Source organism: Herpailurus yagouaroundi, unplaced genomic scaffold (assembly GCF_014898765.1).
Source record: "Herpailurus yagouaroundi ecotype Mexico unplaced genomic scaffold, PumYag 208, whole genome shotgun sequence".
In the NCBI taxonomy this organism is placed as follows: domain Eukaryota; kingdom Metazoa; phylum Chordata; class Mammalia; order Carnivora; family Felidae; genus Herpailurus; species Herpailurus yagouaroundi.
The window spans coordinates 3034844-3047670 of record NW_024412439.1 but is presented as its reverse complement, the minus strand read 5'-3'; the positions used below and the strand labels follow the sequence as shown (position 1 = coordinate 3047670).

General features: G+C 42.3%; 1 protein-coding gene across 2 annotated transcripts in view; it reads right to left on the bottom strand.

Moving 5' to 3' along the window:
* Positions 1-12827, bottom strand: part of TTC19 (tetratricopeptide repeat domain 19) — a 41912-nt gene that overhangs the window by 28485 nt on the left and 600 nt on the right. Inside the window, exons 2-8 of one of the 2 annotated variants that reach the window (XM_040453110.1) lie at positions 12802-12827; positions 12583-12716; positions 10769-10879; positions 10280-10318; positions 9278-9334; positions 8895-8956; positions 6697-6791 (exon numbers count right to left, since the gene is read on the bottom strand). In XM_040453110.1, coding sequence (XP_040309044.1) covers positions 6697-6791; positions 8895-8956; positions 9278-9334; positions 10280-10318; positions 10769-10879; positions 12583-12716; positions 12802-12827 — 524 coding nt within the window. The remainder of the gene's footprint in view (positions 1-6696; positions 6792-8894; positions 8957-9277; positions 9335-10279; positions 10319-10768; positions 10880-12582; positions 12717-12801) is intronic. The other variant, XM_040453108.1, reaches the window with a different exon arrangement.

The window sequence follows — 12827 nt, the reverse complement described above, 5'->3', positions numbered from 1 at the left end:
TCTCTCTCAAAAATAAATTTTAAAAAATTAAAAAAAAAAAAAAATTGCCACAGCCACCCCAACCTTCAGCAACCACCACCCTGATCAGTCAGCAGCCATCCACACTGAAGAAAGACCCTCCACTAGCAGAAAGATGACGACTCCCTGAAAGTTCAGATGATGGTTAAGTTTTAACAACAGAGTGTTTTTCAATTAGGGTATATACATTTTGGGCGGATACGTATATTTTTTAAACATAATGCTATTGCACACTGTAAACGTAAGTTTTATATGCACTAGGAAACAAAAACTCATTTGATCTGCTGTATTGTGCTATTCACTTTAGGGCGGTGGTCTGGAACCGAACCCGCGATACCTCTGACATGCCCCTGTATTGCAGAGACAGTGTAGTGAGTGACTCCCCTCAATAGCACAGCTCCTGTTTGTTCCAGCATCCATTCTTTTCTCACACGATTCAGGTGGAGCGGAATCCATCCTCTGACAGGAATGGATCCTGGTCAGTTTTAGAGAATCATGGTAATCCCACATTTCCTGTCAAGGACTGGGTTCGAAATGCCGTGTAACCCAATCCAGCCAATGAGCAATAAGGGTAAATCTAATTGGGAACTTCTAGCAAAGATTACCTTGATTCTAAAAGAACACCAAATAAGTTTTCTTTTCTTCTGCACGTTGCCATTTCTGGATAAGGTTCCTGGGACCTAATACAGTCCCTTTTCAATCACAGTGGGAACGTGAAGAGAAAGTCAAAACACACTGAGAATGAGTGAGGAGGGATGGAAAGAATCTCCTTCCTCAGGATTTCCATGAGCTGTGTGTCAAGTAACTCAACAGCCTGCCCCTTTTCGATGAACTACCAGTTACATGAGAGTAAGTGCCCTTAATGCGTAACTGAAATTCTGTGCTATTTGCAGTGAAATGCTAACTTATTCAGAAGGCAATCTCCTCAAACTCACTGAAAAATATAATGCAAATCTAATAATTCAGTCTCAAAGCATTTTGGGGATTTGACAAAATGATCTAAAATGCATGTAAAAACTGAGAATAAAATGGGAGGAAATCTTACCAAAGAAGCATGCGTGAAACCTGTTTCACTGTGTAACTCAAACGTATGCTACCACATAACTCAAGCAACATATACTGTTATAAAAGTCATCAGATGAATGAATCAAATGGAAACCCCCAAAAGAAACGCAAGCATATGCTAATTTATAGTTAAGTATGTAACGACAATAGATTATCATCTTTAGGAAAGTAGTGATCAACTTCACACCCAAATTAACCACCAATATGTTAAGAAGTTACATGTTAACCCTGTTTAGAAATAAAGAAAAAATAAATTTTAAAAAATGAGTGAATATCTGATTTCAAAGCTGAAAAATACCTAAGCATTAAGCTCCAGAAAAGCAGGGACTTCTGCCTCACTTGCCTCTATTGAATCCTACAATATCTGGCCTAGAATAGCTACTCAACATGTATTCAAAATTCAAGAAAGCAGGGGCGCCTGGATGGCTCAGTCGGTTATGCATTTGACTCTTGATTTTGGCTCAGGTCATGATCTCTTGGTTTGAGTTCGAGCCCTGCATCAGGGTCTGCGCTGACGGCACAGAGCCTGCTCGGGGTCCTGGATCTCTCTCTCAAAATAAACAAACATTTAAAAAATTAAATTAAATTAATAAAAGCAAAAAACATACACGTAAACAAATTCAGATGTAATTCCAAAAAGATCACAGGCAAGTGCAAGTCATACTGTGTGATTCATTTATATAAATTTTAAAAAGAAGCCCTCAAAAACAAAACAAGATTCAGCAGAATAGTATCTCTGGGGTGGGAAGGAGAATGGGGCTGGGGCCAAACACACACAGGCTGCAAAGGTGGGTCATTGCCTGTTCTTCTCATTCATTATTCCTTAAACTATATAGATTTTAGTTTCACATTTCTTTAAAAAAAGTTTTTTTGGGGCGCCTGGGTGGCGCAGTCGGTTAAGCGTCCGACTTCAGCCAGGTCACGATCTCGCGGTCCGTGAGTTCGAGCCCCGCGTTGGGCTCTGGGCTGACGGCTCAGAGCCTGGAGCCTGTTTCCGATTCTGTGTCTCCCTCTCTCTCTCTGCCCCTCCCCTGTTCATGCTCTGTCTCTCTCTGTCCCAAAAATAAATAAACGTTGAAAAAAAAAATTTTTTTTTTAAGTTTTTTTTTATGTTTATATATTTTGAGAGCGAGAGAGGGTGAGAGCAAGGGAGGGGCAGAGAGAGAGGGAGAGAGGATCCCAAGCAGGCTCCGCATTGCCAGCGCAGAGCCCAATGTGGGGCTCAAATTCACGAACCATGAGATCATGACCTGAGCAGAAATCAAGAGTTGGACACTTAGCTGACTGAGCTACCCAGGTGCCCCTCATGCATTTTTTTAATTAAACAAAAAAACCCAAAGCTCTGAGCTCTATAGACACAAGTAAGGGAGAAGAAAAAACCTGACAGGATAGAGTTAATATTTTTACAAAACAGCACCAATAAAAGATCAACCCCATTGCTTATCAAAGAAATGGTAGTTAATGCATCACTGCCATATCGCCAATCTGGCAAAGGTTATAAAAATCAGTGAGCTTTGTGGAGAAGTGGCACAATGCCTTATCACGATAATAAAAACTAACAATGGCTAACACTTGAGTAGCTGCTCTCTGTGTACATTGTTCTAAGAGCTCTATGGATATTAACTCATTCAGTCTTCCTACTGGTCCCTACGAAAGAGTACTGCTCTCACCCCCATCCTGAGGATCAAAAGCACACAGGGATTAATTAATTTGACCAAAGTCACAAAGCAAATAAATGAGCAGATCCTGAAAATGTAAATTAATACAGTCCTTTTGAGGGCAATTTTGTAATATGCGCCAACAAGTTTAAAATGTGCTCCTCTGACCCGGAATTTCAGTGCTCGGAATCGGTCTTATTTCATAACAGAAGACCTCACTTTCATGAGGACATACCGTTCTGGACAGAACACATGCATTCATTTATCTCTCCTCCCTCCCAAAACATCACTAAAATCAATGTAAAAGGATGAAAAAGATAGAAAGTTACAAGGAAAAGCAAAGTAGAGATGACAAAGATCAAAAATTGTGGGCGGTGACAAGCAGAGAAAAAAGTGGGAAGTGACTGAGCACATGACAGAAAGGTCAGGACTGAATGCTACAAACAGCTAGGCCAGTGAGAAGTAAGCCAGTAGGTACCAGAGCCCCAGAAAACCTTAGGAATTCAGAGCAAATACTACGGTTAACAGAAGAACTTGTCAAACACATAAAAAACAAGCAACAGAAAAAATCCAGTTAACTACTGACTTCAGAGGAAACAAAGAGTTGTTCACACAAAAGAAAATGCAACTACATGATCACGTTACTTGGCTCAATAGCTAACGCTACTCATATATTCGTAATATTATAGACACGACCAAAAGTTACACTAAATGTTCCCTTTTCTGTAAGCTAACAGTCTAAAAATACTAATTACAAAAATAGTTTTATATGTTATTTTAGAAATATGAAGGAAAATACCGGAAGAAATTGGTTAAGAGCTGAAAATTACCCTAGGAAGATGTGTGGCAAGGAAATGTTTTTAAATTAAGTCTTATAACATCCTTTGACTTTTGATACTATATAGATAAGAGTAATTTAAAAAATTGTTCCAAAAAATTATAGAATATCCAGAAAAACACACATAAGACATAAATGCCCTATAAATCTACCAACCAGAAGTAATCACTGTCTACATTTTGGTATCATTCAGTCCTGCTCTATACCTACATTTAATCTACATATTCTAGAAAAGTGGGCTCCTCCTACACTGTTTAGTAATCTACTGTTTTCACGTAATTTTGTATGAGTACTTCCTCCGTAATTACGTACATATTTATAATATGAGAAACAAAATAAGTACCCTAGACCAAGTTTATACATGAACTTAAGTAATACGCTTTTGGGATAGTTATAAGGTAAATAAAAAGCACATAAATTTGACAACGGATGTACTTTGTTTAAAACTGAGTGATAACAGGGGTGCCTGGGTGGCTCAGTCGGTTAAGCTTCCGACTCTTGATTTCAGCTCAGGTCATCATCTCACAGTTCATGAGTTAGGCCCCACATCCGGCTCTGTAGAGGCAACCCAGAGCCTGCTTGGGATTCTAGGTCTCCCTCTCTCTCTGCCCCTCCCCACCTCTCTCTATATATATTTTAAAAATAAATAAATAATTGAGTGATATTTCTTTAGAAAAAATAGGATTAAGAATAATGTAACATTTTCTTTATTGCGTAACTAGTAAAATGTAAAAACCATGTTTATAACAGAAATTAGTTTGCTCTTTCCAACAAGAGTTCCTGTGCCTAGAAAAAAGTGTTTTCACAATATACTACTAAGTTAAAAAAAAAAAAAAAGCATATACAGTATGATCCCTTATTTCTTAAGATGTAAACAGCACAGGGGGGAAAACAAGTCTGGAAAGACATACATCAGAAAATAAACAGTAGTTCCTTCTTTGTAGTATTACAGATGATCTTTGTCACCTCCTTCCTAATGCTTTCCTAAATTGTCTTACATGCACTGGTATTATTTCTGGAAGTCAGAAACTTTTAAGGAACTGTCCATAGTCAATTCTACAAATGAAAGACAGCAAGAGTGTAGATAGTTCAAAAGTGAATCATTTGATAGCTAGACGCATCTTTACATCTTTTGTGAATTCCCTCAAAGCCTCTACACCACACTGAAACTTTACTTGGGGCCTATCTGGTCTTCTGTTCCTACATTCAACAAGTGCTGAGCCTGTATTACATGTCAGGCACTGCTCTAGTACCAAGGATTTAGCAGTGAACAAAACAGCTGAAATCTCTATCCTTCTTTGCTAGGGAAGACAAACACTAAAAACACTTGGAACAAAAATATACTTTTAGTGGCCATACAAACATGAGCACACAACGGACACACACACACACTCCTACCTTCAAGTGTGAGGAAGAAAAGTAAAGGATAGGTGGGAAGAGATGATTGTTTTAGTTAGGGTAGGCCTCCTGAGGAAGTGATACCTGAGCAGAAAACTGAATGGCCACGCAAAGATATGGGAGAACAGGCTAGGTGGAGGGAGTAAGTGAAAAGGCCTTGAGATGGCAATGAGCTTGTACAGAACAGCAGGACCAGTGTGGTCAAAGTGGAAAGAGCAAGGGGGAGAGAAGCAGTAGGTGATGTAGAAGTAGGCAGGGGTCAAATCATATAGGACTTTACAACTCCATGCAGGGATTCTGAAATTTATTCTAAAGGTGATGCAAAGGCACTGAGGTTTAAAAGATCACTCTGCCTGTGGTATGAATAACAGACTGTGTAAGGCAAGGAAGCAGGAAAACTCTTGAGGAGACTATTTACAGGTGTTTGGGCAAGAAACAATAATATCCTGCACCAAAGCAGTAGGGCAAGAGGATGAGACATGGTCTGATATGGATACATTTTGATGCCTGATCTAAGGTAACTTGATGAAATACAATCAGGAATGAGGAAGGAATCACAGGTGATTCTTAGGTTCTTGGCTAAGCAAGTGAATGAATGGTGGTGCCATTTACTGACTGGGCTGACTGGCAGAGAAGCAAGTTTGTGAGTGGCAGAAACCAGGAGACCGATTTCAAACATGTTATGTGTGAACTGACCAGCAGACATTCAGGTCAAGATGTCAGGTAGACAGTCTTACCCAGTTCATGTCTGTAGTCCATGTGTAAGTTGGGGATGAAGATGTATAACTGATATTTAAAGGTATGGGGCTATATGTTATCTCCTAGGGTGTGAGCCCCAAGGTCTGCTAACTTTAGAGGTGGCGAAGGGGAAGGTGAGTGATGGGTAAGGTGTCCCAGAAGCCAAGCGAATAAAGCGTGTCCAGTAGGAGTCAAAGATCACCAGGGCAGAGCTGCTAATAAGCAGCGTAGGGAAGGTAAGGCTTGAGAACTGGCAACCTCGATAAGGGTGGCTTCGGTGCAGTGGTGGAACAGAAAAACTGGTTTATGTTTAAGAGAAAACTGGAAGACAACTGAATAAAAACTCTTTCAAGTCCTATTTATTGCTTTAGGGACAAGAGTTGACTGCTCTTTCTCTAAAGCATCTTGTAGCTCTTGGCATCGTATGTGTGAAGTAAGAATTATGAAATCAGTGTCGAATCTGATAATTCCCAATATTTCAAACCATATTAAGAAACCCAAATGGTCGAGAGCTAGAGCTTCCTGACCATCCCATTTTGTTCCTAAAATCGTTCTTTACACTCTTCCCTCGTAATGAGGATGAACTGCAAAGACCTCAGTTTTCTCTTCATCTTTTATGACTTCGTACATATCTGGTACCAAAAGGTAATTAATTAGCATTGTGACTGGTAGCTGAACCAAGAGAAAAGAAAAAGACCTCTCCTTTCTGCTCCCCAATTTTCCAGAGGTCATATACAATAAAAGTCAACAAATAAATGAACCACTGAAGGGTTAAACAAACAAACAAACAAACAAGGTCAAGTTATTTAAACAAGACATCTTATCCCAAACCCTCTGCTGAGATCTTAAAAATTGCCACTTAATTCCCCAAATGGATAACCTGCCCTCCCCCAATTCAGATACCTTTCCCTTTATCACAATATAACAATGAAGCTCTGTGGCAAAAAAGGCAATGTCCAGAAAACAGTCAGGTCTCCCTACCTGACAAAATGTCTTCTGCTAATTCCTTTTCTCTTTCAATTTTTTCCTCTAGGGTTGAAATGCAGAATTCATAGCCAGCAAGAGCAAATTCCTGTCTGTAAAGCAAAGATCAGCAATCGGCTGTTCACCTTTTCACAAACTCCTCTTTTATTCTCATTTTCCCAGCTTGGGTTTGAATATTGTTAGTAAGTGTAAGATGGGAAGCATCATCTCCCACTAATAGTTTCAAGTGACTCAGTTTCTCCATTTGGGAAATGGAGTCTTACACCTGCTCAAAGTAATACTATTATGAACAGAGGCTAAGGCCCCCTGCACCAAGGGTTCTAACTACTGATCTCATGCAACTTCTGGAGAGGTTTATTAACTTTATTAGCTTTCCAACCTGTACGTCTTCAATGAAAGCTTCTTTTATGTAAATGGAATTCCTAATTATGGCAGTAGAAGGCATTAAGCCTTCTCTAATCCTGGACCCTGAATCAATTGGAGAGGACACCCAAACGTCAGGCAGACTGACCTAAAGACAACCAACTGTCAACTGCTGGTTTCTATAAAGAGATGCACAAACACAACAGAAATTCCTTCTCCTTCCAGAAGCTCACCCCCGGTTTTTGCCCTTCTGCTATGGCGAAGCACCACTACAAAGATTGCCCCTTCTCCTCTAGTGCTTTGCCAGGGGATAACAGATGACCCCACGTTGTATTCTGTTCTCAGAACAGAAGTTTCTCCAGACCCAAACCTTGGCAGGAGGGACCCTATCCAGCCAGGACATGGAGCAGGGGGAGGCTGCCCACTAGATGTTTCTAGTCAGAGTAAAATGCCTATTAACAATCCCCCTACTATTATCAGCATTCCTAAGCCCCAAGTCTAGTTATGTATCTTCTGCCTCATGCTTCTCTTAATCAAACTAAATGAAAAAATACTTTTGAGAAGGGTATAGAGGAACTCACAGGCTAATTACCAGGGGCTACTAATACACTTGTGCCTGTACGAGAGCAGGAGTTCATCTTACTCTCCAATGGGATTGGCTTTGGGCTTCTTTTATCCTAGAAGTTCATACCCCATCGACATCCAGGCCTGTTTGTTACTCCTCCAAAAGAGACAGATCCCAGGTGCAATGTTCCCCAGCACAGGCCAACCTCAAAGCTCCTCCAAAGACTTGAAGTCAAAGGCCCTCAGAAGCTCTAGCCTATCTAGTGTCCAACCAAATGTAGGTTCTGCTGAGAATGAAGGAGCTGGTGACCAGGGCAGCAGGGACCTGTGCCAGAGCCCCTGGCCTCAATAAGCAAGCACTCATTACAGCATTAGGTGTGAGGTCATTCCAAACTTCTGGTACCCAACTACTGTAGCAGCTAAAAACCCAAGGAAAAGCTAGTCTTAGATCTTCCCTTAAATATACTCTACAAGATCTAACTCTCTAGAGGAGTTCTCTGCTTACATCTTAGATATTTCTCCTTTGAACTCCGCCTAGACAGGATGAAAGGCACCAGACCTCACTCATCAGTGTTCCTGAGACCTCTGGCACACATCCACATTATTTTCCAAAGCCTTTCCTGTGAAGCATGAAGATTCTCCTTTATAAGGACTTAGAACTCACATAGTACTTTTAAATGAGCATTGATTTCCTATCCTACTTATCCAGAGGTCACTTCTCCACTCCTAGATCTTTCCCCTTCTTAAAACCCAGCTACCTGATCACCTTTACATGCTTTAAAAACACTGTCTCCTGGACTAGCCACTGAGACACTCCCATGCCAACCCCCTTATCATTCAACTATGTCTAATTTCCTGGTTTGTTGATACTTCCATCCAAAAATGGTTTCTTCCAAGTATATTATCCCCAAAAGCTTTTACATTACTCCCTCCTCTTCTAGAAAGAGCTAAACCAAAGTTCTAATGGTAACTTTCCTTCCCAGTTCAGGCAGGAACAGAACGCTTGATTAGCTTTGTCACAGTGCAGCCAGAGGCGTGAGGGCTGTATGTCCCATTCAAGAGGCTACTGGAGACAGCAGGGCAAAACTTGGAAAAGACTAAAGATTTCAAAGATGAGGGAGGCAACGCTTTGAGTGTAACACCCAGTGTTTTTGAGACCCAAATGACTGGAAGGTAAATGAAAATTATACAACATTCTGGGGTTAAAGTTATCTGCCTACAGCCCAACTCCCTGGTGGCTGCCACACCTAGATTCTGACTATACTTACCTATTTTGAGCAGCATAGATACTGGCCAACTTTAGAGAGATTTCAATTATCGCATTGTCTTCCTGTTGGGAGAAAGAAAAATGAAGAAAATTCACAAGTTAAATTTCCTCATGGATTATTTCTGATCAACGTCTAGACTGCCTTTGGCCTGAAAACCATAGCTTTTATCCTTTTGGAGGAATTAGGCAACTGAATTCCTCAGCAACCATGTTTTTGCATGAGTGAAAGACTGGTAGTTTCTATACAGGTCCAAGGGGAAAAAAAATAATCCACCTTTTTTTTTTTCACCAAAGCACATGTTGGTGGCTGGGTGGAGTTTCCAGGAAGCAAAACTATTTTGAAATCTGCTTCAGCTGGGGCCCAATCCCAGGCAATGTTCTTACCTGTTGCATGCCCCCTCCAAGCAGGTAACTCATGGTTGCTTTAAAAAGTTTTTCCGCCTAAAAGCATAAGGAAAAGATTTTTCTTTTACTTGGGCCCCACTATCTATATGACACTGGATTCTAAGTATTAGTCTGATGCGTCACCCCTTGTAAAACACAACACACACACACACACACACACACACACACACACACACACACAGAGAAAAATATCCTTGTGATGGGAAAACAGACAAGAATACCAAGACCCCACATCCTCTGGGCTCCTTAAAAACTATTCTGTGATGAGCAGAAACAAACTACAGAAATTAACCTTTCGTCCAAACCTCCTGTGGCAGAGACTGCAACCTGTCCCCTAATTATTCACTCCCCCACTTTTTTAGTTATAGAATCTTCTCTGTTTTAACAGGTCAGCCTCCTTTGTGCCTAGGTGCAATCATATGATGAAGTTTTGGCCAAGAGATGCAGGTAGAAGGAATAGAAACAGTTTCTAAATTCTATTTTATAAGGAAGCTGCCTGCCGCTTCCCTCTTCTTTCTTCCTGGCAGCTGGAGGTGAGCCAGCTCACCTATGCAGATGAGAACACATCTTAGAAGGAACCCAGGGGCAACTGGGTGGCTCAGTTGGTTGAGCACCTGATTCTTGATTTTGGCTCAGGTCATGGTCTCACTGTTGATGCGTTCAAGTGCCGTGCCAGGCTCGGCGCTGACAGGGCAGATTCTCTCTGTCCCTACCCTGCTTATGTGCATGCTCTCTTTCAAAATAAATAAACAAATAAGAACCCAGGCTTCTGGATCACTTCATGGAGAAGAGGTACCCACCCTTCTTTAGTGTAGCTACCTATGGAACAATGCTTTAAAAAGAAATACACCTTCTTGTTTGAGTCACTCCATTTTGGGGCCTATTTGTTACAACAGCTTCGCCTGCACCCTTACTAACAGAGGTCCCTTGAAGCTAGTCCTTCACAAATTCAAAATACTACAAAGTGATTTACTTACTTACATTTTCAAGTTGACCCCGTATAAATGCCAAGTTGGCCATCTGAAAGCAAATTACAAATTGTTTTCAGTTTAGAGCACTGTGTTCTACTTATTTCAAAACCTTTCAGCTAATAACCCCCTTTTGCTTTCACACTCTAAATTAAAAAACAGTTCAAAGAGAAAGGTTTGTCACTAATCTGCTAACATCAAAGTATAGCAATAGTGTGAGTGCAAATAGCTGCCCAATCTTTGTTGATGACAAACTAAATCTAGATCCATTCATCACTGAAGAAACAAATACTAATATTGAATCTTTGGTCTAGGATTTAGACTTCGTATAAGTGACACCCCAAGGGTAATAACATTTGAAACCGAAAGAAAACTTAGTAAAAACAAAAACCAAAGAGCTTTACAACATCCTGAAGGGCAGGAGTGTAAATCAGGAGAGCTAGCACCCTTCTCTTGGATCCGCCCTTCGTCATCAGTGGCTCAGACTGGTTAGAAAAGTTACCAAATCATAAGTGTAAGTGATGGCCTTCCTGTTATCGCTCTGATAGGCAAGACGAAGAGCGTCATGTAAAATTAGCTCAGCCTCTTCTGGCTCATCTTTCATGATGCTCAACTGAAAAGAGAAAACAAAGAAAATAACAGAAAATGAAAGGTAAAAAAGGCAGATGTACGCACTACCAGACAGAAGTGGATATGGCTATACGTCCCAACACACAGGAGAAAGCTAGTCATTCAATTCGCCAAATATTTATTGGACTCCAGCTACGCACCAGGATTTATATCTACGATGGTGACAGAGCAGTCAGCTTCTCTTGCAGCTATGTGCAGCCACACGACAAAGATTTGGCCAACAGATGCAGACAGCAGGAATGTGAGCAATTTTATAAGGAATGTCATCATATTTTATAAGGAAGCTGCTTGCCCTACATCTTTTTCTTCTCTTCCTACAGGCTGGAAATCACTTGTGGAACCAATAAGCTTAATTACAACTAATGATAAAAACTACGAAGAAAGGTAAAGGGAAGGAACAGTAAGCTGTCTCCTCTAAATGAGAGCCAGAGAAGCCTTCCAAGGAAGCGACAGTTAAACTGAGGCAGGAAGGAAAGAGTCAACCAGGAATCATGGGGAAAAGTTATGGGGGAAAATGACCCACAGAGCAGGGGATGAACAAAGGCACTAGGGGCTAAAGAGAATGGTCTTCAAGAACCATTCCAGAAACGAAAGGAAACAGATGTGAAGGGAAAAGGATGAGCCAGGGGATTATTGCCAAATTGGTGGGAAGGCAGGGTGGCATAGGTCATGCAAGGTCTTGCAGGCCATGGTAAGGAGCTTGGATTTTATCATGAATGCAGTGGGAAGTCACTCAAAAAAGGTACTATGACCCAATTTACATTTTTTAAACAAGGTATTCTGACTGCTGCATGGAGAGTAGACTGCAAGGGAGACGCGGGCAACAGGGCGGGCAAAACTACTGGACGGCAGAATGTGGCAATGAGGCCAGCGTGATACCAGAGGAGATAGAGAAAAGGGACAGATTTCAGAAATATTTTAGATTTGGGGGCAACGGGATTTGTAGCTGGGCTGTAAGTGTACCAAGGGGCGGTGGTAAGGTACTGTGAGTTTTAACAATGACGAGGTTTCCAGGATGAAAAACGGGGTAGGTGTGAGCAAAGAGAAGACGGTGAAGGACTGTGCAAGGGAGGCCACTAAGATCAAGAGTCTAGCTCCGGGCACGTTAAGTCTGAGAGGTAGGTGAGCCTTCAGAGTGGAGACGGGATGTCGGTTGCACACTGCAGTACACGAATACAAATTCAGACGTCGTGAGCCTCGAGGCGGTAGGGAGCCCAATGGTAGAGAGAAGCTAACCTGAGGAGAAAACAGGAAGGAATGTGGAGAAACGGAAGACATGAGAAAGATCGGAACCAAACCGTGCGCACCGAACACGGAGGTGCGTTTTCAGGACGCTACATACGTGCACAATTCTCTATGCCAGTCCTTTCGGCCTGGCTGGCTCCCTGATAAAAAAAAAAAACAAACAAAAAACAAACAAACAAAAAAAAACAACTACAAAAACATTTCCGCTAATTCTGCTTGGATAAAAGCGCGATGCCTCTGGTGCCATCTCCATCTGCACCGGAGACTGCAGCGGTCTGACAAGCCTGGACGGATGCCAACCCCGCCCCCCACTCCCAGCCATGACCCATCGAATTCCGGGCAATTCTACCCTCGGAGCCTCCATCCGGCTTGCGGGAGTTGGAGCGCGCACCGCGCACCCACAAAGCCAACAACAGGCCTCGTTCACAAAGGCCGCCTCACCTTGGCTCGCTTCAGCAGCTGAATGATCTCGGCCTCGGTCTCGTCCACCGCGCCCTCGGCGGCGGCCCCGCCCGCTCCCTGCCGCTCCTCCTCCTCCTCCTCTGCCGCAGCGGGCCTCGAGAACCAGGCGAGCGCTGCAGGAAGGGGCTCTGAGGTCACCGGGCCCGGCCTGCGCCCCGGTCCCCGCCCGGCCGGCCCCGCCCGGCCCGCGCCCCTCACCTGCCAGCAGCGGCAGCAGGCCCGGG